At 37.0% G+C, this 25398-nt stretch overlaps 2 protein-coding genes across 4 annotated transcripts in view; both read left to right on the forward strand.

Moving 5' to 3' along the window:
• Nucleotides 1-25398, forward strand: part of LOC147503185 (phosphoinositide phosphatase SAC7-like) — a 30280-nt gene continuing 4882 nt past the window's right edge. The window contains exons 1-19 of one of the 3 annotated variants that reach the window (XM_086607965.1): nucleotides 1-204; nucleotides 551-715; nucleotides 799-882; nucleotides 3033-3160; nucleotides 3248-3339; nucleotides 6563-6620; nucleotides 6852-6908; nucleotides 7029-7062; nucleotides 7212-7292; nucleotides 8517-8623; nucleotides 8851-8937; nucleotides 9486-9563; nucleotides 13046-13116; nucleotides 13648-13746; nucleotides 18306-18405; nucleotides 19131-19239; nucleotides 19325-19397; nucleotides 19640-19733; nucleotides 21648-21740. In XM_086607965.1, coding sequence (XP_086464091.1) covers nucleotides 571-715; nucleotides 799-882; nucleotides 3033-3160; nucleotides 3248-3339; nucleotides 6563-6620; nucleotides 6852-6908; nucleotides 7029-7062; nucleotides 7212-7292; nucleotides 8517-8623; nucleotides 8851-8937; nucleotides 9486-9563; nucleotides 13046-13116; nucleotides 13648-13746; nucleotides 18306-18405; nucleotides 19131-19239; nucleotides 19325-19397; nucleotides 19640-19733; nucleotides 21648-21740 — 1590 coding nt within the window. In that variant the 5' untranslated portion in view covers nucleotides 1-204; nucleotides 551-570. Of the gene's footprint in view, nucleotides 716-798; nucleotides 883-3032; nucleotides 3161-3247; nucleotides 3340-6562; nucleotides 6621-6851; nucleotides 6909-7028; nucleotides 7063-7211; nucleotides 7293-8516; nucleotides 8624-8850; nucleotides 8938-9485; nucleotides 9564-13045; nucleotides 13117-13647; nucleotides 13747-18305; nucleotides 18406-19130; nucleotides 19240-19324; nucleotides 19398-19639; nucleotides 19734-21647; nucleotides 21741-25398 lie in introns of all 3 variants that reach the window. The other 2 variants (XM_086607963.1, XM_086607964.1) reach the window with 2 other exon arrangements.
• On the forward strand, nucleotides 14648-17523 carry LOC147503186 (uncharacterized). Its single transcript, XM_086607961.1, has 4 exons — nucleotides 14648-16301; nucleotides 16401-16707; nucleotides 16798-17059; nucleotides 17141-17523. Exons 1-4 carry the CDS (start codon nucleotides 14812-14814, stop codon nucleotides 17278-17280), a joined length of 2199 nt encoding a protein of 732 aa, XP_086464087.1. The 5' UTR covers nucleotides 14648-14811; the 3' UTR covers nucleotides 17281-17523.

The raw sequence follows: 25398 nt of genomic DNA on the forward strand, positions 1-25398 counted from the left end.
AAGCCACATTTGATAAACATATACAAAATTAAATATTACTAAAATGTCATCATATCGGTTCGGTGGAGGGCAAAATTGAAACCAAACCAATATCTTATCGGTTCGGGTTGGTGGAGGCAAACAAAATCACCAAAATCCAAACCATTTTTTTATCGGTTATGGGATTAAAAATTGAAAAAGTAGCCGGCCGGCTCATGTAAAAAGGTAGTGTCTCCCTCCAGATTTAGAACTAGTACTAGAAGCAGTGCAACAACAAAGGAATAATAATATTGTGCATGCTGTCGTCGTTAGGGCTATTATGCTCCTGCGCTGGACACCAATCATTAATTTGTAGTAGATCCAACATTCTCGTCCCTCCTAGTATTTATAATTCTAATTATTATTCTCTTTCCTCACTCTCATCACTCACTCAACCTCTTTTTATTTCTCGCCACAAATCTCCCTCTCGTTTCCGTAAAAAAGGTTAATCCACAATTATTATTATATTGATTGATTGATTAAAAGTATGATTTCAGTTTAGATCTTCTTTGATTATTATTATTATTCATAGCAAATTGGGCTCCTGTTATAATGGAAAGAGTTGATTCAAAGGAAAAGCTTTACACACGAATGCGATTATGGGAGTTCCCTGATCAATATGTTGTTGAACCAACTCAAGGTAGTTCTGGGACTTGTTTGGCAATTAGTCGTGTCGATGGATCAATGAATTTGATTGGTGAGTTACTGACAAATGGTAGATCATTAGCGTGGTGTTAATTTGCAATTATATTCCTGTTTGTAAATGTATTTTGTTTACAGAGGAGCTTCCGCAACTCACATCTGTCAGGGCTCCGAAAACTCAAACAATTTTTGGTGTAGTTGGGATGCTAAAGCTTTTGGCAGGTAAGGAATTATTTCACGTAGGACTTCAATTACTTAACTCTATGATCTAGGACAGTTTCATTTATCTTTTTAGTAGGTACTAACTAGCTTACTTTATAAGTTTCATTATCATTCCATTGAATCATGCTACGTGATTGAACAGTTTAACCGCTTTTTAGAAAGTTCACAAAGGATTACCATTAGTTATTGCCCATAAAGCCATAACATTATTAATTGAGGTGGAAACATTAGTTTAAGAATTTGTACAAGTAGTATTTGTTTTCGGTACAAAGATTAAAAAAGCTATGCTGGAAGTTTGAGAAGTGCAACATGAAAGTGTGGGTTTGGCATTTGGGGAGTGGGATGCAGATATCAATATCTTGCTGGATTAACGGTTTGAGAGAATAACCAGGTGGGGTCTACCTTATTTGATTACTTTTTGGCATGAGAACATCACTACACAAGTGTTTACCATATGTGGGGTGTTAAGGAAGTTGATTAAGTGGCGTTGCTAATGGGAAGCCTGGAAGCCGAAAAGTCTTGGTGGAGCTGGATGCTCTGCGTTGCTAGGCAGGAAGCACAGACAGGACAGGCATGTACAGCAGTGCAGATTTGGAGAAGATGACAAGATGGCTACAAAGGTGCCAAGTGGATAATATGGTTGGAAGGTCCTGCTGACGACATTACCTCTGGGGATAACTTGGGTACTAAAGAAGGTGAGGAGGGCATAGGGGCATTTCATTTAATGCAGGATTCAGGAATGGTAGGCAAAAAGGTTGACAATCTTGGTGGTATGTGTCTTATTTCTTCAGGTTGTACTTTAGCAACTAGTTTACAGCTAGGGACTGAGGTTGGGCCATAGGGATTAGTGAGACAAGTTCAAATTTCAAAACTTAGCACCGGTGGGTTGAGGTTTGATTGATATGTTGGGCCAGGACTTTGACAGCCCAATACATGGGGTCCCAAAAGTTCCAACAATACGACTATAAGACATCCACATCTGGTCTGGGTAGTGGGTCGAAAACTAAAAGGGTCTTCTCCACATGGGGCTTAAGTAAGAAGGGTGATGGACCAAACCCAATTCTTAGAGGGCTCACTATGAAGACTAAGAAAAGGTATTTCTACAAACTTTATGAGGACAACAGGTCCGTGATCGAGCGTTTGGAAGCTATCTTAGAGGAAGCCAAGAACGGGGAGATTAGACATGATGAAGACAGAAGGCTGAAGGACTATCACAGCTTCACATGCGCTCAAAAGGGTGAAAGAAAGAAGGTGGTTGAGGAGTCAGGTAGTTTCTTGAGGTGGGGGGAACAGATTTCGTGAATGGAATAAAGACTGGGTAATTTTAGCTAACATTATAAGTAAAAGCAGCAACGAAGTGGTGGTGTTGGAAACTGATAAGGAGATTAAGATGAAAGTTAAATAACCGATCAATTATGTAGAAGAGGAAGATCAATTATTGGCTTCCGTAGAAATTGAGGGGGGGTCAGTTTCAATAATAGTAAAGGTAAGATTCTTAACTTGATTGGTAACAGAGGAAGGCATATGGTAGAAGTGGAGAGGAAGGCATACAACGGAGGACAGTGGAGCTTTTTGATGGTCTGGCAAACGACTGTAGTTGAACTTTGAGTGCTCGGATGAATAGGGGTAGGAAGAAGAATGGGATGACGAGGCTTGTTACATGGTGTAATATGGTGGTGTTGATGGCAGGAGGGGGTGGAAAGTGGATTAATTGATGTTCTTTGTGCTGACATGGTGGCAGTCCATGGTTTGTTGTTGTTGTTGTTGATGCTGGTTTGTTTCTGTTGGGTGTAGGTGTGGGACCTTTTTTGGTCTCCTTGTGATTTGTCTAAGCATTGATATAATTGCTAGTATTATACCAATATCTTTTGTTTTATAGAATTAAAAAAGAAAAAAAAACAATTGTATCCATTCCCATCCCTCCCCACATTCTTTTGTTCGTTTGTATATTGCTCATATTCACTCTTTCAGAGACAAGTATTGGTTCAAGTTAACTTTGTTTTCAAACATGACTTCGTTTTCAATTTCTCATGGTTCAAGTTGAACTAAAATCTGATCGTTCTCTTTATCACTGGTTTTTTAGTTTGTGGAATACCTGTGCTTATTTGAACAATAGATGATATTGACCTCTTTTCCCGAAATGTTTGCAGGGGTGTATGTATTAGTGATAACTGAGCAAGAGTGTGTTGGATCCTACCTGGGGTATCCCATTTTCAAAGTTTCATCCTTAAAAGTTTTGCCATGTGATCATTCTCTAAAACGGTCCCCCATGGAACAGGTAAGACAAGTTTGCACTTTCAGTACTAGTGGTAGCAATTGTGCTAGTCTGCTGATTTTGAACTTGTCAATTTGCCATTTTTGACAGAAAAAGATGGAGACTGAATTGTCTTTGCTTCTAAGTGCTGCTGAGAGGACTTCTGGATTATATTTCTCCTATGATGTCAATTTAACACTCAAGTATGTGATATTCCTTGCACATTTTGTTCTTCTCTTTTCCATCGAGGTAGCAATATGGGGTCACCCATCACCATTTGGGTAGACCAACTTATTTTTGAATGTCATATCCTATTTACTATTTAGCTTCCAGCCTGGTAATCAAGACAGCACACGTGTTTAGCTAAATTTACTAATTACCTTTTCGTAATGCAAATAACTGTTTAATAGTTGACACAAAAGCCCAAATGAGGAGTCTGACTAGGAAACTATAATAACATATGATAATTTCAAAGAATACTTTCTTGAAACATATTCCCGCACTTATAATTCTATAAGTTTTCTGAATGCATGCATTTGTTGCAAATTTCATGTATTCTGTCTGGATTTTTAAATTTATTTTCATTTCACCCAGATGAGCGGCCTTTGAAAAGCGAAAATGTCTCATGAAGCCATAGGAACAGTTCAAATGGTCTGTGCATGCTGTTTAATAAGCATTTATTTTTCTTTTCTTTTGGTCGATAAAACAAGATTTTATTAGAATATAAGTATGAGAGGTTCACACTACCCATAAGTAGTTACATCAAAGCTATACTATAGCTTCCCAATCCGTTATAAATATTGAGGATGATTCAAAGTTTACCTTGTCAAGATATATTTTTCTTTTGATAGTTAGAATTTAGTCCAAATCCTTATAAATCCGCTTTTCCCAGATGAAGGTGGGAAAGATTCCCAAGACTTTGGGCCAACACCCCAACCTCCAAAGGCTTGATCATTAGGCCACTGGACACCTTCAATATGAACTTAGTCAAATGTGTATTTAGCCCTTCATAATCCAACTCTTATGCTCGAGGAAGAAGTGTCTGATCATATCGGTTTAAAAAGTTATATTATTTCTGCTCAAAGTTTTGGTTCCTTATTCTTTGCTTATAAGATCCCTCTTTTTTTTCCCCGGACTTGATTGTAAGATACTTTTCTAGTCCATAAGTTTTTTGACAGTATTAATTATTACAAGAAATAAGCCAAAAGGCCCAATTTCCAATTTTAATCATAGTCTAAGTCTAGGACAACTGGGTTTAGAAACCGTTGATAAGGACATTTTTTGGCTTATAACTACTAGAAAAACCAGATTTCACGTTTTAATTACTAATAAGGACAAATTTGACTTTTTATTTTTATTTTTTTGTCTTTCCAATTTTACCCTTCTATGTTTGGTATGCACAGACGTCGGTGCATACTTCGCATACCAAGAGGTGGTATGCATTGACACTTGTGCATACCATTTTCTTTGTGATGCATGGTATGCACAGACGTACTGGTGCATACTTCGCATACCAAGAGGTGGTATGCACTAACACTTGTGCATACCATTTCTTTGTGATGCTTGGTATGCACAGACGTTGGTGCATACTTCGCATACCAAGAGGTGGTATGCACTGACACTTGTGCATACCATTTTCTTTGTGATGCTTGGTATACACAGACGTCAGTGCATACCTAAGGTAGTATGCACCGACACCTGTGCATACCAGGGTACTATTGTTTTTTTCGGAAAAAAGTCAACTATTGTCCTTAAGAGTGTTTTTGAAATGAGGGTGGGTTTTTTGGTTCATTATTTCGGAATTATACAATGTAATTTAAGGCTTTAATTATCCATGTGGGACTATACTAACATCTCAACATGCCCCCTCACATGTGGCATTACTTGAGCCTAACACGTGGAGAACATACTAGGGTGACATGGAGGCCCTATGGGCCAAACACGATAACGTTTGCTCTGTTACCATCTTAAACTTGGAGATAACTCCTTGGATATAAGTTCCCTCACCTCCTCTAAAATCAACATTTATCATTAACTCGGTGTAAGCAATGACAATTATGAACGCAGTCCCTGCACTTGTAAAGTTTTAAAATTTTGTCTAGGCATGTCCAACAACAACATTATTAGGAATCCCAAGATTAAGGAAATATGTGACTTCTTCAACTCAATCATACATTTAGCCGAACATACAATGGTCAGGACCAAGTGATTACGCGGTCATGTATTTCATCAAACAAATGGAAGGCTGATAGACAAGCTTAAGAAATGATGAAGATACCAAAAAATGGTGACCACAATGCAGATGTTTGAAAAGAGGTGAAAAACACTATAATACCTTGTCAATACTTGGATGATCATAGCCATGGAGTATTTGATCAAACACAGAGGGCTGCAATAGAAAATGAAGGAGATCTGAACCTTGCTTAGGAGCTTATATGAGTGAACTAAAAAAAGAAGAGAGGAATTCATCTACTTGCGCGTTGAAGAGCCAAATTAGAGATGAACCTCAAGAACTGATTGTGCAAGATCTAAACATCAAAACAAACCATAAGGTCGATGCAAACCTGGATTTAAAACTGGTCATCGAAAATGAAACAGATCCAAAGCGGCTGGATTGCTGGAACCCGCTCTAATACCATATAAAACATTGGTGCTTCCAACTCAAAACCAATTGGAGCGGCCTCAGGAATTATATACTGTAACCGGTGCACTTTAAGCGACGAGTAATTGCTATGCGCTAGGGATTTATTAATCGGCGATTTTTTTAATCCGATTAATCGGTGCTAAAATTGCTTGTGGAAAATTGGCTATTAAAAGTTGTTAAGTTGTGGGGTGTTTTTTTAAAGGAAAACGGATATCCCATGATATATGTAAACCAAAAATCCCACAACTTTAACAGTTCAATCACAAAATTCCCTAACTAGAAAATGCTAAAAGATATATGTAGACCAGGTTGCAGCTTGCTTGTACTTTGAACTTTATTAGTGAAACTTAAGAACTTATCTGACTTTCTTTTGTTTTATGGTGATTGTTGATTGTATTTGTCCTTTTCATTTCACTTCAATATGCATTATCATTAAAGCTATTAGTTTTATGTGGCAAATGTGTTATGTGTTACCTAGGGAGGGGAGAATTCTTATTCACGACAATCCCCCAATTAGTTCTCGATTAGTCCCTGATTAATTCCGATCACTAGGCCTAATCACTAATCGCTCCTGGACCGATTAGCAATTAATTTCACTTAAACTGTCCAGACTGTAATGCATGGTTTAAATTATCCCATGTGGGGCTATACTAACATTAATATCAAACCTTCGTTCCTTTTTCTTTGAATAACAACAATCATGTTGTTGGATACTCCTTTGGTTCTAGGATGTGATAATAAGGTTGTTTGTAGTTTCTACCTCTAATGATGCTGTCTTTCAGTGCGCAAAGATTGCACAGTTTGGGGGACGAGTCTAAGCTGCTTCCCCTTTGGAGACAGGTAAGCCTTTTCTATGATGGTTGAAATGATTTGTGTGCTCCTTGGGGTTCACTTGTCAAAACCACTCTTCCTTTTTCTACTAGAGTAATATCTTGACTTGTCAAGAATCCTACTTAATTTGGTGGATAAATTGGGTTATGGGTTTTCATTGTAATAATGCTTAGCATGGATGTGGTTTAAGACTGTCTCCTTGGGACGCTTTATCAAATGTTGTTTCTGCTTCTCAAGCAGGCAGATCCTAAGTTTGTCTGGAATAACTACATGCTGGAAAGTCTCATCGATAACAAGGTCGGTTTTCTGTGGCATTATTATGTACAGACATACAATACACTCCCCTCATCTCTTACTGTCATATACTCGCATCCCTTTGATTTCTGACATTGTTCTTTTTAAATGTTGTCTATGCAGCTTGATCAATATTTGCTTCCAGTGATTCAAGGGAGTATCCTTATATATGGCTTATTTGCAACTTTTCATTTACTGTATTTTAAGTAGGCCATTTTAAATTCGCGACAGTTAGTTTAGGTCCACGACAGTTTAGCTTTGCTTCTCTCCTTTTCTGTTTGGAGTTGTACCTTAACTGCTATATAGCTTTTCAGAACTTTCAGGCAGCAATAGGAAAAGATACCATTGATGTTACCCTGATTGCACGAAGATGCACCAGAAGAACAGGTAATACAATTCTTGGAGTTGGATATCAGTTATTTTATTTATTTATTTATTTTCCTGCTGATAAGGTACTTAATGGTATTCTAAGCTTCTGTATCGATTTTCTCTTGCAGTTAATTATCCGGGATTGTATTTTGTACCTATTTATTGATGTAATTATTATTTTCTTGATAAGTTTTTGTTTAGGTTCTGCCACCTTTTACACGACCTTCTGACGTCAAATTCTGTTTATATGAAAAAAATTACAAAACTGGTATTTTTTAACTTTTTTGGTGGCCATACTTTATGCGACTGAAATTGCGTTTACAGAATATGATAGCAAAGATCTTCTTTTATGGCTGTATTGTTACTTTTGTATTTTGTCAAAAGTGACAATCATGAATGTTCATGGAAAACTAACAAATTAAGGCTCAGTAGCCTTACATCAAACACCTCTCAAATGCCCTTCACACTGTTTATTATGGCTAGAGAAATTCTGTCCTTTATATTTAAACAAGGGTTGAATAATCATAATTATTACAAAGAGAAGCAATAATTTGAAATAATAATAATAATAATTATTATTATTGATTTTGTTGTTAGCGAAAGTTGAATGTGTCCAATTAATCCCCAATTTAGTCCCACATGGGATTTGTTAAACATATAAAAATATATAATTCTATAATTCTTGGTGCCTCTTTACTTATCACCTATTGGTTTTAAGTTGGATGCCCATCTTTAATATAGTATCGGAGTGGGCTATTGTGTTGTTGTTTAGTCCACATAAGCCAAATGTGTTTGTCCACGTGTTAGACTCAAGTAATGCCACATGTGAGGTGGCTTGTTAAAATGTTTAGTCCCACATGGGATATGCTAAGCCACGCATAAAAATATATGAGCCTTGGGGCCTCTCCACCTATCACCAATTGGTTTTAAGTTGGATGCCCATCTTTAATAATTCTAAGCACATCTTCTAGAATCAACAAATTGTATTTTTGTATCAGTTTTTTTCTTCCATGTTTTTTGTAATTTTCTTTATTATGTGGATCCCTACATATCTTGTCACTAATTTAAGTTAGTTCTTAAAATTTTACTGTTCATAGAGGTAGAGATCGGACTTCAAATAACCTTATATTTGATTTGAATCTTTTTAAGGGCTGGACCTTTTGATTGTCATTAAATGACTACTCTCACTGATATCTGCATATAAGCTGATCTCATAGCTAATGAAGTGTTCATATGTGGAAGGTACAAGAATGTGGAGAAGAGGTGCTGATTCTGATGGATATGTTGCGAATTTTGTGGAAAGTGAGCAAATTGTACAATTGAATGGATTCACAGCGTCATTTATTCAGGTAATGTACAAGTTTGCGTCTATATTTTACAGGTAACAGTTGGTGTGTGGAGACCATGACAGCCTTTCTTTTCATTTGGGTGATATGGTGTGTCATAGATCGCTCTTGGCTAGTGCATATATGATTTGATGGTTCTTTGTGGGAAACAAATTCAGTATTGTTTCTAATAGTGATTACTGTAATTTCAGCATTACAAGTTTTAATATACTGATATTGGCTCTTTTCAGGTTAGAGGGTCTATTCCATTATTATGGGAGCAAATTGTTGATTTGACATATAAACCTAAATTTGAGATTGTGAAACTTGAGGAAGCGGTGAGTATTTCTCTTTTTCTGTTTTCTGTTTTTTTTTTAATTTTTTTTAGGCAGGATAAAATGAAATTTCATCAAAAAGAAGCAAACACGTAAGCTGAGAAGGCCTACAATTACAGGACTGAAAATGGACAAGAAAAAAAAAAAATTATAAAATCTTAAATGCAATTCAGCACCCCAAATCTGAGATCTGTAGAACTTTGGAGTCCCCCCTAGCGTCAGAAGGAACAAAGGTTGCCTTTAAAACTCATTGAAGACATTAGACCAACGATCCTAGAAGCCTTTAATCACAGAATAACTTCCTTTTCTATATTTCTTAGAGGCCTCTGTTTCAGCCAATTCCCCTCATGATTGACACTCCTGATAATAGATACAGGAAATGGTGGGACTATTAGGTTTAGACAACCACAGCAAATTGGAATAGTAAAATTCCTAGACAGAAAAAATTACAATTTTTGCTGAATATTAGTGCTGTAGTGCACGTAAGTTTTCTTCAAGTTGGGTTTTAGCGGTTATGCATATGCTTAATGCTATCTCATTCTGTGTTGCAGCCACGAGTAGTTGAGCGCCACTTTTTGGATTTAAGAAAAAGATATGGTTCCATTTTAGCTGTTGATCTTGTCAATACGGTACGCTTCCATCTGCATCGCCCCCACCCCACCCCCCCCACCCCACCCCCCCTTACTGTTTATTTGTTTCAAAATGAATGCGAGATTTTTTCTTGTTTTTATTATTATTATTTTTTTAATTTTTACATACTCCTTTGCTGTAATTTCAAGTCAACAGCTGTGAACCGAGGTTTTTTCGCAGTTAGATCATCAGATGAGTGGGTGTGCCGGATTGGATTGGTTACAGTGGTTCATTGGTCGTGGACGTTTGTGATTGTTTCGTCACGATCTAAGTTTTACAGATGGAACCTAGTAGGAATGGGCTATGTTACATGGACACGGCATATTTTGAAATTAATCACATGTTGGATACTTGTGCATGACGGACACAACAGACACATTGTATATGATATACCTCTTTTTTTGATATTTTGCCGTGTCTGACACTTCGTATCCCTGTTGGATACTGCCATGTGTATCCGTGTCAGTGTAACTTGGAAAATGGGTACACAATCATTAAGAAACAGTGTCTGTCAAGATTAGACACAGACATCTCTGAAAAAAGTGCTCATTCTAGAGATGTGCATGTTGAGATGGACACATTAGATTAAAATGCGACCATTCCTGTAATGCCAAAAGGTAAAGGCGCTGTTGTTCATTCAATGGAGGTAGATTATCATTCCAAAAGGTACCTATAAGAGAATGCCATAGCTTCTGTATGGTATTGTCAGATGCTACAGTTGAGGTTTGTTTAGAACTGTGACCATTGTTAGGTAAATGTCTTGTGACGGTCCATGCAATCTGGTCTTGCATGCGTGTTTCACAGACTACAAGAATTGTACAAGTGTTCATGTATAGTTGCTTGTGTGCAAGTGCTAATATTATGTTATTGCATTAAATGCATTGTCATGATCGCATGGACTACTTGATTGATGGGTTTGTTTGTGTAGGGTAACTGATGTAGAACATTAGTCAAGTCTGTCAGTGTCATAGGCGTGTGTGCCTATGTTCCCCCTATATGTTATGGGCGTGAGCCCCTTAGTGGAGTCCAAGCCCATGGTTCGAGTCCATTAGTTAGTTGGACACATGTCGTGTTCTTATTGGTTTATGCTTTCTAGGTTTACTTTAAATAACGGGCTTGTAGTTAGGGTTTCAGGAGTTGTGTTTATGTGTGTGATTTGTGATTGAGAGATTCAATAAAAGAGTGATTTTAGGTCTTTTTTAAATTGTGCTTCAATTAAAGTGTAGATTCAATTAAACTGAAGCTTCCGCCAGTCAGTTCCAACACGACATGTGTCCAACTAACTAATGGACTCGAACCATGGGCTTGGACTCAACTAAGGGGCTCACGCCCATGAAATGTAGAGGGAACATAGGCGCACGCCTATGACACTGACAGACTCGACTAATGTTCTACATCACTCTCCCCATGTTGAAGAAGCTTGTTGACATGAAACCCACCAATATGCAAAAGCTTTTCATTCTTGTATACATCACCACAATTGAAATTGCTCAGTATATTCTTGAACCGACGACAACTGTTGTTTCAAATTCTGTAGACGAATGAACAAATCTTGATGGTACTGTTTAGGAACAAAATGCACATGTAACTCTCGGCGCATACTAGCCCAAGTGCAAACACGCCTGTAACCTTGATTAACCCTCCGCATATTTAATTCATCCCACCACACTAAAGCATAACCCTTCAACTTAGTAGCTACTAATTTAACCTTCTTTCCATCATCTAAGTTTTTATAATCAAAGGCCTTTTCAATTTGATTAAGCCAATCAATAAACTCGTCAGGATCGAGTTTACCATCAAAAGTAGGCACATCAATTTTAATATCACCCGCCTGACTCCTCTTCAATATTCGGAGGAAACGATTAACATCAACAACCCCATTATCAATATTCTGAACACCATGATCTTCATCAAAATAATTAAAATGGTCATACTTTTCAAAATCACTTGCCTGACGGTTAGGGTCACGGTCTGGCCTACGAACACTTCGATCAGCAGAAGGAGAAGGAGGAGGAGATAGAGACCGACCCCTATTCTCTTGCCTTGCATTGCATTGCGAGGAATGGGTTGTTCCCAAAAATTCCTATCACCATCAACCCAACGTTGCACAGGACGTTGGTTACCACGACCTCTGCCTCGAACTTGATTAACACGTGGAATCTCACACCCTTGTGGAGAAAGACGCACGCCTCTAGCTGCCTCTTGCATTGGTAGCCCTTGATTTTGGCCATTAGGGTTTAACCTTGGCTGAAAAATCGAATCTTGTGGCCCTTGGGGGAGCACGACAGATAGCTGGTGGACTGGTGGTGGCACTATGGGTGGAACTCGCACATGGAGCTCTCCAACACCGTCATCATCTTGACCAATACCAATAATAGGTGGTATACGATCAACTACTTCATCCGCCTGATGAACTTCATTGTTGTTATTTACTCCCACAACTCTGTCCTCACCATTAGTCGCTGGATCAATAGGCGCAAAAGGGTTTCGAAGAGGGACTGTACCATTACTCTGCGATGACGCATCATCAGTACTAGCCACTGAACCATTATTCGGTGGTGGTGGCGGCTGTTGCGCCTCTCTCTGTACTGTGGCCATTGTTGCAGTAAAGTTCTGAAACATCTATGTCATGTTTTTCATGTTTTCCTCTAACCGAAAGATGCGAGTATCCATGGATGGGGGACGACTTCGAGTTGCTTTGTTATTCACCATAATAAAACAAAAAAAATTGACTTTTTGAAAAAAAAAAAGCTCCGTGAACAGTAACCTGGATGAACAATGATGTGGTGAATAGTACCCGATGAACAGTGTTTCGCGAACAGTATTTTCGGTGAACGGTACCATGAGTAGTACCCCTGGGATTAATCTGCTCCGATACCAAATAATGTAGATCTTACTGGCGGAAGCTTCAGTTTAATTAAATCTACATTTTAATTGAAACATAATTAAAAGACGACCTAAAAATCACTCTTTTATTGAATCTCTCAATCACAAATCACACACAAACACAACTACTAAAATCCTAACTACAATCCCGTTATTTAAAGTAAACCTAGAAAGCATAAACCAATATGAACATGACATGTGTCCAACTAACGAATGGACTCGAATTATGGGCTTGGACTCCACTAAGGGGCTCACGCCCATAACAAATGGAGGGAACATAGGCGCACGCCTATGACACTGACAGACTCGACTAATGTTCTACATCAGTAACTCTTGGGAGTCTGGGTAGGGAGGTGTCCCTTTTTATCTAGTTGCCTAACAAATGTGATTTTACATTTCTAATGACAGTTTCTAGGATCACAAGATATGTTATATATTTTATTTCTTGTTCTAGTTTGTATAGTAAATTATTAGTATATTTAAGATGTTTGCGCGTTGAGTACCTGATTTAATACTCATGTGCTAATACCTACACATGCTTGTATGAATGCTTATTAAGCTGATTAGTTCTTACTAGTCTTTTTTCTATCATTAGCATGGAAGTGAGGGACGTTTGAGCGAGAAATATGCGAATGCAATGCAGCATATTATCAGTGAAGATGTGAGGTAAATATTTTCTTCTATGCATCCCAACTTTGGTTTCAGTGGGTTGGCTCGTTTCTTGCTCTTCAAGGATTTAGACCCATAATTTGTGCAGTTCTAGTTTCTATAGTTTCTGGTTCAAAAAAGAAAAAAATGGTTTCAGTGCCCATCATTGTAATATATACCCAACAACCGTGAACCAAAACGAATGCTTGTGGTTCCGGTTCTACTTGTATGTTTTTAGAACATCAATGCGATTGTCGCATATATATTGGAGAAAGATAATTGGTATTTGCCAAAATAATTGAGTAATAAAATTTCTAAAAACCTTAAAGTCTGCTTGATTCTCCTACATCTGCTAGTTACCCATTTAGTCGTGGGGAGAGTCTGAAATTCTGAATTTAATTGTTTCCAACCTCATACTGTCCATTGTGGACCCTCATCTTAATGGAAAAAATGTTCTTATACCCATAACCGCAGTGCTCGTATTGGCTGTTTGCATGTCTATTGATACCCCTCCCTCTTTTGTTCATCTGCTGCCCTGATTATCTTTAGGTATCTGCATTTTGATTTTCATCGGATTTGCGGTCATATTCATTTCGAGCGCCTCTCCATTCTTTTCAATCAAATGGAGGATTTCTTAAGGAAAAACGGGTGAGTATTTCATGAGTATATACAAATCAATTATATTTTGAATGGCATATTCTAATTAAAGTTGGGGAATATATGTTAACTTACTTTAAGCTAAAACTTCTTTTATTCTTTGTTTTGACTAAATTAATTTGTTTTCCCGTTCTTGTAAGTTTCTATTCCCTTAATGTACATCCTTTTGTTTTATTCCAACGGAGCATAATTTACTCTGTTTATTTAATCTATTTCGTTCTTGCTTGATGAAATTAAATTGTGGAGGAAACATTGATATTGACATGGTAGGATAGAATCAAATGATGCTGTTTTCTTATTTACTTAGAATCTTGGATAAAGAGTTGTAGTCAGTGTTATCAAAGTCGTACGATTCTCGACTTGAATCGTACGACTCAAGTCAAGTCGTAATCAAAAAGATCAAAATCGTACCAACAAATCGTTAATAACAGAAATTGTTACAAAATCGGGATTCAAATCGCAAAATCGTAGGAATCGGAAATAATAACGATTCCAACGATTCAAAAAGACAGCAACAATACAAATCAAGAACAGAAGAAAAAAGAAGAGAAAAAAGAGAAAGAAGTCAAAGAACTTACAGGTAAGTCTTCTACTTCTTTTTCTACTACTTCTTCTTCTTCTACTGCTACTTCTTCTTCTTCTTCTTCTAATTCTACTTCTACAGTAAGTTTTTTTTTTTTTTTTTTTCGGCAACTCTCCTTCTCAATCTTTTTTCTTTTGTTTTAACAAAGCCACCGAAGGGTTTTATTGGTTTCTTATAATTTTATAAGACCTGGGTCAGGTCCATATAATTTTATAATTTTAGCCCATATTTTATTCCGAAAATTAGACCAATTTCAACGAAATTTCAGCTTTTTTTCAGAAATTTCAACCATTATGTCTCCATGTTTTCAGAAATTTCGAAAATTAGAGTATTATTAGTGTGGAATGGAGATTTGGGGATTTCTGTTAGGGTTTCTACTTTCTTATACTCCAAAGCTTTCAACATTTCTCTTAAGGTGAAATTCAAAGTTTCTTTTCTTATATTTCTTTACTACTTTAGTTTTCTATTTGAACATGACTAAGAAAAAGAAAGAAACCCAAGATGATGTTACATGGAAATATTGCACTAAAGTGGGTGATGGGAAAAAGGCAAAGCTTAAGTGCAACTATTGTGGGAAAGAGTACTCGGGAGGTGTTTTTAGATTTAAACATCATTTAGCTTGTACTCATGAAAATGTTGTTGCATATGTTAAAGTTAAAAGTGGTGTAAAAGAGTTTTTCTTTAAGTTGTTAGAGGAAAATAAGATGAAAAAGCAATTGTTAGGTGATGAGTATGATGGTGGAGATGAAGAAGGGGGTGCGGAACTTGTAGGTGAGAAAAGGAAACTTGCTTTAGATGCTTTTGCTCAAAGGTTTCAACCATTAAAAAAGAAATCAAATGGTACTACAACTACCTTGAATTCTATTTGGAAGAAGCAAGATAGAGATGATCTTTGTGTGGATGTAGCTAGGATGTTGTATGCTAATGCTCTTCCATTTCATTTGGTCAAGAATCACTATTTTATCAAGATGTTGCAAAATGTTGCTAAGTTTGGGAATGGATTTAAGCCACCTAGTTACCATGAGGTGAGGACAACATTCTTAGTAAGAGAAGTGAATAGAATTAAAGTGGACTTGATGGGAAAGTACAAGAAAGAATGGAATCTAAAAGGGTGTACCATTATGTCGGATGGGTGGACCGATGGAAAGAATCGATCAATCACAAACTTTCTTGTCAATAGTCCCAAAGGGACTTTCTTTCTCAAGTCCATTGACACCTCGGATGAGACTCATAGTGGGGATTATCTTTTTGAGTTTTTAGATGGTGTTATTGAAGAAATTGGAGAAGAGAATGTTGTACAAGTGGTAACCGATGGTGCTTCGGCTTATGTTAGTGCGGGTGCAATGTTGATGGAAAAGAGGAAGACAATATTTTGGAACCCATGTGCCACCCATTGCTTGAACTTAATGCTTCAAGATATTGGTGAGTTACCTACACATGTTAATACTATCTCAAAAGCAAGGAAAATAACGGTGTTCATATATAGGCATGGATGGGTTCTAAACAAGATGAGGAAGTGTACAAAAGGAAGAGAGTTGCTTAGACCCGGAGTTACAAGGTTTGCAACTAATTACTTGACTTTGAGAAGCATCCATACTTGCAAGAAGGGATTAAAACAATTGTTTACATGTCAAGAATGGCAAGATAGTCTTCTTTCCAAGAAAGGTTCTCTTGGGTATGATGTCCAACAAATAGTTCTAGCGGATGCTCGTTTTTGGGATGCCATCAAGTATTGCCTCAAGTGTGTGCTTCCTTTAGTGAAAATATTGAGACTAGTTGATGGGGATGCCAAGCCGGCCATGGGTTACATTTATGAGGCAATGGACAAAGCAAGAGAAAAGATTTTGAGCAACTTCAAGGGAGTAGCAAGTAGATGTCATGATGTTTTGGAAATTGTTCTAAAGAGGTGGAACTATCAATTGCATAGGCCTCTCCATGCGGCGGCATATTATTTTAATCCAACGTAAGTTAACTACATAACTTATATTTGTTTTAATGCACAAAGTAATGTTTTTCTTATGTTAACACTTATTTGGATTTTGTTGCATACTTTTTTTTTTAGATTTCATTATTCACCTACCTTTTTAGCCGACCATGAAGTTAAAAAAGGTCTCATCCAATGCATTGAAATTATGTGCCCAACACTTCAAATGAGATTGAAGGTAGATAGACAACTTGAGAAGTTTCACAATGCGGAAGACTTGTTTGGTAGTGCCATGACTATTCAATTGAGGGATAAAAAGCAACCGGCATTGTGGTGGGACACTTATGGAGGGAGTTGTCCGGAACTTCAAACTTTAGCCATTCGCATTTTGAGTTGTACTTGTAGTGCCACCGGTTGTGAAAGAAATTGGAGTGTCTTTGATCATGTACGTGAGAGCCAAACTTATTGAGTGTTTCAATAGACATTTAGCTATCTCTTAGTCTCTATGTCTCATAATGGTTTTGTATATTTTTAGGTTCATTCGAAGAAGAGAAATCGATTGGAGCAACAAAGACTTAGTAACTTGGTGTATGTAAAGTACAATCTTCAATTGGAAGCTAGGCAAGAGACAAGAGTTGAGAATGGAGACTCTTATGATCCAATCTCTTTGGAAGATATGGAATCGGATGATGAATGGATCACGGAAAAGGAAACACCGTTTCTTCCCACCGATAATTCATGGATGGATGTGCATGAATGTTTTGAGGTTGGGGAAAGTTCAAAAAAGAAAAAGAGAGGTAAAAAAGTGTAAAATTTCCTATTTAAGTCTTTCTTATAATGTTCTTTTAAGTAATTAAACATTTCCAATCTTTTTATAGGGCCGAGAGATTTAAGGTTGAAAGATAAAGGAAAGGAGAAAGTCCAAGAAGTTGAAAAGGAGAAAGAAGACACAAGTGAAGATGATGATGATGATGGAGTCGAAAGCGAGGAGGATGTGTCTAGCATGGATGATGATTGAAGAATATATAAATTGGGAATTGATGATTAGTGTCTTTTAGAATTTTGAGTGTGTTATGAGTTATGACTTATGGTTATTTAAGTCTAACTTAGTAGTATGTTTTTGTGGTTTTAAAAAGAAAATACTCTATGTCTATGGTAGAGATTGTCTTCTCAAACTCTTGTTTTGTTGTCTTTTGTGAGACTCAGTGATAAAAACTTGCTATATCATTGAGAAGAAGTAATTGAAAAAATCTTTGAAGAATCTAATTTCATTACAATGATATATTCATTTAGCTTCAATAGCATTACAACACTAGTTTCAATAACACATAAATTCTCTTTGTTGAAATAAACTATCTTTGTTGTTGATGATTTGATGGAATGGTCTCTATGTGCCTATATCCATTGTGAATGATGGAAGAACTATTCTCTGACTCTTCTAGTGCTGTGCAAATAAGAAAAAATTTACAACCCCTATATATAATATGGTATAATTACTCTTCTAGTAATTTTCTTATGGTATATTTATATATATAAAAAATTTACAACCCCTATATATAATATGGCTTGAATCTTACGATTCGATACGATTTACGATTCGGTAAAAATGGAAAACGATTCCCGTTTCGATTAAGGAGTTGACAACATTGGTTGTAGTACAAATTTGATACATTTTCTCGGTCAAAATACATGGATATCCACTTTATATTGACACCTACAACAAATGTGAAAGCTGAAAGCTCTACTTGGATGGTACAACTGGCTACTATCTTTGATTGTAGCTGCTATTGACCTTTGATTATAGCTTTGCCAAAGAAGATCTAGCAATTGTCTCTTTCTAGTTTCTTTCAATCTTTTAAAAAAAGAAAATATAGTGCGACACCGAAATTTGTCTTGTAAAAACAGAAGATCTAGCAATTATCTCTTTTTGGTGTTCTCTTTTTCTCTTTTGATTATGAAATGGTATACATTTTTATTAATAATTGACAACGATGTTGGTGGACTGTGGGAGCATCATTCTGGATTTCTATTGGCATATCACAGGTATTTTTTATTAAATGCGAAGGGTGAGAAAATCGAGGAGCAACTTGGAGTTGGAAGGACTAATTGCATTGATTGTTTAGACCGAACAAATGTTACCCAGGTAAGATAACTCTGTCTTGGGGATATTTCATTCATTTATATGTTACTGGAAATTATAGTTTCACTTTCCGTTTCTTTCTCTCACCAATGTTGACTGTTTATTCAGGCATATTACATAACACTGATGTCTATTTTTGGAGTTTTTTTTTGGAGTTCAATAGATAGACAAATTTGCTATTTTTGGTTAGCTCACCTAAGAATCTTCTCCAGTTCTTCAACTATCATTACAAAGAAGAAGGGGATCCCCTTTTCTTAGACCCGCTAAGACTGTTGAAATACCCAGCAGGAGAACCGTTTGACCAAACCTAGAAAAGGCTGGAGTGGACAAACATTTGACCTTGCCTTGTTTGTAGGTTATTTGCTTAGCAAATGCCTAGTCACAATCAGCCTGACTAATGATGTTTAGCAATTTTGACACGCGATAATATCCTATTAGTTAGAAACGAGATTGCTTCTTGACCTCCAACATTCATAGGTTGATGTGTTGAAACTTGGAACAATGCAACATCGTGACATTGGAAAAGATTGTCCAGATTGATGATTTGTATAAGTAGATGTAAATAACCAAACGACGTGGTTGTTCCAACTTCCAACATGAGTTTTCTTGCTTCTGTCGATGTTTTTGCTGCTTCTGCTGCTGCTTGGGGTCACTAGTTATGCTGTTTAGTTATTTCAGTAATGCAGTAAAACGTAAACCTCATAGTTATTTCGAACGGTGGTAAACAGAGCATGATCGGGAGAAAAATGCTGGAAAGCCAACTTCGCCAGATTGGGGTCTTTGCTGCTGATGATACTATTAGCAAACACACTCAATTTGATGAAAGCTTTAAAATATGTAAGTAAATCAACTGTTACTTCCAAGTACTTTTCCTTTTACTTTAAAGAATATAATTCACTTAGGACTTGCGTCTTTGTTTCAGTGTGGGCTAATCATGGAGATGACATAAGCATTCAGTATTCTGGTACTCCTGCTTTGAAAGGAGATTTTGTCAGGTAATATCACTTCATTTACTCTCATCAGATTGCTCTTGTTTTTGTTTTTATTGGTTACTGGTTCTAATGTCACCTGGACTGGGTTATGCGAGCAATTAGATGGAATTTGTTGGTTGTTGTCAAATGCATCTGTACTCTATAGTTTCTGAAATTCCGTAATTCTCCTTGCAACTTACAGTTTTGGCTGTATGAGGTGGTTCCTTGTGAGATTTGGACTGATCAAAAGTCAATCACATTTTCAGGTGTGGCAAGCGGACAGTACAGGGAATACTTAACGATGGGTGGAATGCCCTTGCCCGCTATTACCTGAATAATTTCTGTGACGGGACAAAACAGGTGTGTGCTATTGTTGCTGTTGTTTTTATCGTTCTATTGGTTATCCATTGATATATAATCTGGGATAGATCTGGATGTGATAAATGTTTTCATCTTTACTTGATCGCACTGCACGACGTGTTCTCTTTAAGATCATCTAGTTTTTGTGTGCATGTCAAATTGTCCGTGCGTATATCAATAAGCGTTCTTTTGATATATTTCTGGTAGTTCTCTGACTTCTCTCACGTGTCTATTGCGGCACAATCTTAGAAAATTGATATTGAGGGTATGATGGAAAACCCTTTCGCGGAAGCATTAAACGACATCAGGGATAACTTCATGGGAGCCATGTTAATCAAATCCCCCACAAGAAGCAGTTTTTGATAGGGGATAATTAAAAGAATTTCTATTAAGGCTTTATTATTTCAGCGGTCTAAGATTTTTAAAGAGTTTAGGAGTATCTCTTTGAGTATTTTGTGGTGAGGTGGGATAGACTTTTGTATTTAGAAGTAGAATAATTTGTAGTTCTTGGGTTAGACTCATGTGGCTATGTTTTTAGTTTTATTTTGTTTCTTTGTAATAGTAGGCTCTCTCGGCCTACTTTATTTTCTTTTCACTTTTAATGAGATTTCAACTTTACCGAGCAAAAAAATAAAAATAAAAAAAATAATTAAAAGAATTTCCCATTGTGTTAGGATTTGCCACTGTTTGATTACATTTGCATTGTGTGCAAATTTTTTCTAATTTTCCCACACTGAGTTATCGACTCAATATATGGTGGGTAAATTCTCTACTCCAGTATAGGGAATTGTATTTGGCCACTATAAGAGCATCTTTAATAGTGAGACCAAATGAATACCAAACACCAAATTTTTGAAAATTTGGTAAAAACCATTTTCAGTGGTGAAACCAAACCAAAAAAACATAAAAAAAAAAACCAAACCAAACACCAAATGGGCTCCCATTTGGTGTTTGGTTTGATGTTGTATCAAATGTACGAAGCGGTATTCAATAAGCCAACACTGTGTGGGCCTGTGGGTTGTTGTGGGCTTCTTTGGCGCGGTTTTCAGAAAGCAGCGTTGGCTTCGAAACAACATGGGCTTTGGGCTAAACTGTACGACGCGGTATTTCAAAAGCGGCGCGGTGTTTCGAAAGCTGTGTTGGCTATTCTGGCGCGGTTTATCCAGAGTAGCGTAGTTTGGTGTCGAATTTTTGATGTTTGGACTAAAGTTGTTTGGTGTTTGTTTGGTCAAAAAATTTGGTGTTTTTCAGGTCTTACCATTAAAGATGCTCTAACATGGCAGTGTCTAGTTTGCTGCAAACATTTGCATTTGCCAAATGCCCAATTGCCCACTAAGCTGTTAGACAGCCTTGAGATATTTATCTAGTCAAACTCCTTGGAGTTGTAAAATTTTCAGTTTATGTATATTTTGTAATATCCATATCTAAGTATTTTCACGGAGTTACTTATATTTGTCTCTTATACTAGTAACTCATCTTGATTTGAAAACATGGACCTAAGGGACAACTTTGACTAGAGTTATGTTAGAGTATTGGGGGTGTGAATTAGCTTGCAAGGCGTGAATAGCTATTTACTTCCCTTCCCTTCCCACATAAAGGGCAAACTGTACTTCACATTCTTCATGGAAAGTATTGAAGCATGTTCATTAAATGGTAGCAAAATTATTGGCTTATTTGGTATTTGAAATTTTGAATTATAGGACTGTTTAAGTTCCCTTTTTTTACGTTAAGGTATTTCTTTAGCTGAGTATGTAGTCTGGTCTATGTTCTGTTTGTTGCTTGAAAAGTGTAATCGAGGAGTTGGAAATATGAATGTCTTTGAATTATCTTAGTCCTTAATTTTAGTCATTCTTGAATTATCTTTTCTGTGACTTAGTTAGATCTAATCCTCAATTGTCTTTGATGGATATGAAGGATGCTATTGATCTTCTTCAAGGACATTACATAATATCAGTCAACCGAGATATGAGTCCTCCTTCCCAAAAAGGTGGTCTTGAGGCTCTAGCTGTAAGTACATCACACAACCCTGCTTTGCAAATTAGTAAATAAGATCGCTTCATAGATATTTTGCTAGTAATTTGAAGTATTATATGCTTGTACAATTGTTTTGTACAAATGCCAATTACCAATTCAAAATCTTCCCTGTTATAGTTGCTGATCCATATTACTTGTGAGCTAAGTCACATTGACATGGACACGTGTGTCCATATCGGACATGGATACGGAGTGTCTGACATGGGGAAATCTAAAAAACTGAGGAATATTAGACACTATGATGCATGGGCATAGAATTAATAGTATTTGGTTTAGTTTGTTTCCATTTTTATTTGTTATGTTAGTAGTAGTTTCCTATTAGGACTCTAAATAGAATTAGGAACAAGGTTTATTATATAAAGGCGTCTAGGCCTTCATTGTTAGGTTGGTTGTTTTTGGATTATTTAATTGAGAGATTAAATTAGAGGAAATTCGTTTTCTCTTTGAAACCCTAGTTTTTGGGTATTTATCAATTTTATTCATTGGTGTTATTGATTCGAAGTTGCTTCTGCCTTCGTATACATCAAATTGGTATCAGATTTTAGGTTTTTTCCTGGTTTGCTTGTCATGGACACTCAACAAAGAGAACGCGGACGACCACCAACGACCACCAACAGTGAATACAAGATTGGTTCATGTTGAGAAAGAATTGCAAGCGAATTCGACTAATTTGCGTGACATAAAAGATATTTTGATGAAGCTCGTATCTGACTATCAACCCAAACAAACCATCGAAGGTCAGACAACGGGCGGAAGATGACCCCCAAGATTCCCACCACTCTGGTTCTGAAGTTGAGTTAGTTGTTGAAGCCCAAAATACTCGATCGAATTGACGCCGCAGTCATGCACCCTTGCGCAGAAATTCTCCACATCCATCTTCTATTGAAAGTGATACAAAATCGCTTGTAGCTTCAAGCACTAAATCACCATCTTCTCCAATTCGTCGATTGGGACGACCTATTGTTGATGGAAGTGGTCCGATTTTGAATCCCACTGATCGGGGTCGATTTCCTCGTGCTGATTTAGCCTTCTCGAGTCAAGATTGCAGAAGCAATCACATAATTCGAGTTCCCCATGTGATCAAACTTTTCAGCATAATGATTTTGCTCAAGAAATTTATTATGACGCAGATCTCAATGCAAATGGTAGAAGATATCGTCGAAATTTGTCACGCCTTGGTCGTGGTCAAAGACCTGTTGCTGCTTCTGTTACTCATGCTCCTCTTCTCCAGCAAAATTTCGATCAAGCAAAGAGACGATCCTATTTGCCTAATTTTACGGGCTGGGCAAACTAATCCCACTTGGGCTTCTAATGTGCAGGCCCATGGAAGACCACATGATACTTTCAGGGCTGCAAATTATATTCCAGTCTAAGAAAATACTAGGCACGCCTGCCAAGAAAGAAAGTTATTCTTGCTATTCCCACCGCCCGGATGATTTGCCACCCCTTCACTTCACCGATACGTACGACACAGCCCACGTCGGTTAGCACTAGCTTTTGATCCTCCGGACCCCTTCAGATTCTCCATCTAGTCCTTCTCCACTAAGGCGCAATAACCACAATAGGCGCAATCAAAGGCGCGGGCATCAACAAAATGGGCACCATAATGTAGGTAATTTTGATATTAATCGTTTATTGCGCATTTTAGAGAAGAATTAGATGGGTGATATTAAATGAGATGTGCTTGAATTTGATGGAAAATTACAGCTTGATGCTTTTGTTGACTAGTTAAATAAGATTGAAAAGGTTTTTGATTATAAAAATTTGGAGGATCCTAAGTGTGTTAAATTAGTTGCGACTAAATTAACGGGCTATGCACTTGTTTGGTGGGATGATCTGCATTTGACTCGTGCCAAATTGGGTTACAGAAAAATTACCACTTGGGAATAAGATGCGCCGAGAGTTGCAAAGAGAATTTATACCTCATGATTATGTGAGAGATTTATTTATGCGCCTCCAAAATTTAAAACAAAAGCTCAAGAGTGTGACTGAGTATACCGAGATGTTCTTTTATTGTCCACCAGGGCTGATTTATCTGAGACTATGGAACAGAAGGTAGGAAGATATTTGAATGGTTTGAACCAATCGATACAAAAGGATTTAGCATTTAAAGACATTTTTGATATGTCTGACGCTATCAAGTATGCTCTTAAGGCTGAAGAATTGCATAAATCTTTTGTTTCTATAGGTACACCACATCCAATTTCTGTTCTCAGAAATACTTTTTAGGCTACATGTTTTGAGTGCGGCAGAGTTGGACATAAGAAAAGTGATTGTCCACAGTTAAAGAGAGTGGCGTTAGTCCATGATGATCATAGTGAGATGAGTGCTACACAGTTGCTGCATAGTATGACAGCCTGTTGGTGTTACACCTCCTGATTTTGGTGCTCCTGCTTTGATGGTCCGTTGATCCTTGGTTACTTCTTCAACTGAAAACCTTTTTTGGCGTCGTTTTGCCATTTTTGAAACTCGTATTGCAGGAGGCAAACTTTGCAATGTCATTATTGATAGTGGTTCTAGTGATAATCTTGTCTCGCAAGAAATGGTTGATAAGCTCTAATTGAAGGATGAACCGCTTCCAGAACCATACAAAATACAAGGCTTGAGCAAGGGTAGTGAAATTGAGGTTACTCGTCGTTCTTTGTTCCTTTCTCCATTGGCTCCCTTTACAAAGATGAAGTTTGGTGCATTGTGATTCCTATGACTATTGTTTGCCATCTATTATTGGGGCGACCATGGCAATATGACCGAGACACAACTTATGATGGCGCTACCAATACCTATTTTTTCATTTTTCAGGGCCAACCGATTGTATTAACTCTACTTCCTCCTACATTTACTGTTCAAGGATTGCCACAACGTTCTGACTTTTCTTCTTCTGAAACTCGAGGACGAGTTTGTTTTTAAGCCGGGGAGTCTGATGCATGGGCATAGAATTAATAGTATTTGGTTTAGTTAGTTTCTATTTTTATTTGTTATGTTAGTAGTAGTTTTCTATTAGGACTCTAAATAGAATTAGGAACAATGTTTATTATATAAAGGCATCTAGGCCTTCATTGTTAGGTTGGTTGTTTTTGAATTATTTAATTGAGAGATTAAATTAGAGGAAATTCGTTTTCCATTTGAAACCCTAGTTTTTGGGTGTTTATCAATTGAATTCATTGGTGTTATTGATTCGAAGTTGCTTCCGCCTTCGTATACATCACAATATGTGTCCATGTGTGTTCGACACGATACGTATCTGACACGGTTTTTTTTAAAATATGGCGTGTCCATGTAACATAGCTTGTGAGAGATACTTTTATTACCTGGGTTTTAAGAACATGTTCCTAACTGGAAAAAAGTACATGATGTAATAGTAGGTTTTGTTTCAGACAAAATCTAGAGAGTTTAGTAGGTTTTAATGAGATTTCATTTTTACCGAGCAAAAAAAAAGAAGGAAAAATCTAGAGAGTTGCAAACTTGCAATCTGTCTGGTCTTTGTTTTGTTTTGCTCATGTCATTGCAATTTTTGGGAGGTTTATTGATCTTACTTTCAATTCATATTAATGAATGCTGTTTTATGGTAACAACCCCACAAATTTCACCAATTACACTTGCTAGCACTTGCAGTTTTACCTCTTAATTGGGA

This window comes from Coptis chinensis, chromosome 4 (assembly GCF_015680905.1).
Source record: "Coptis chinensis isolate HL-2020 chromosome 4, ASM1568090v1, whole genome shotgun sequence".
Taxonomy (NCBI): domain Eukaryota; kingdom Viridiplantae; phylum Streptophyta; class Magnoliopsida; order Ranunculales; family Ranunculaceae; genus Coptis; species Coptis chinensis.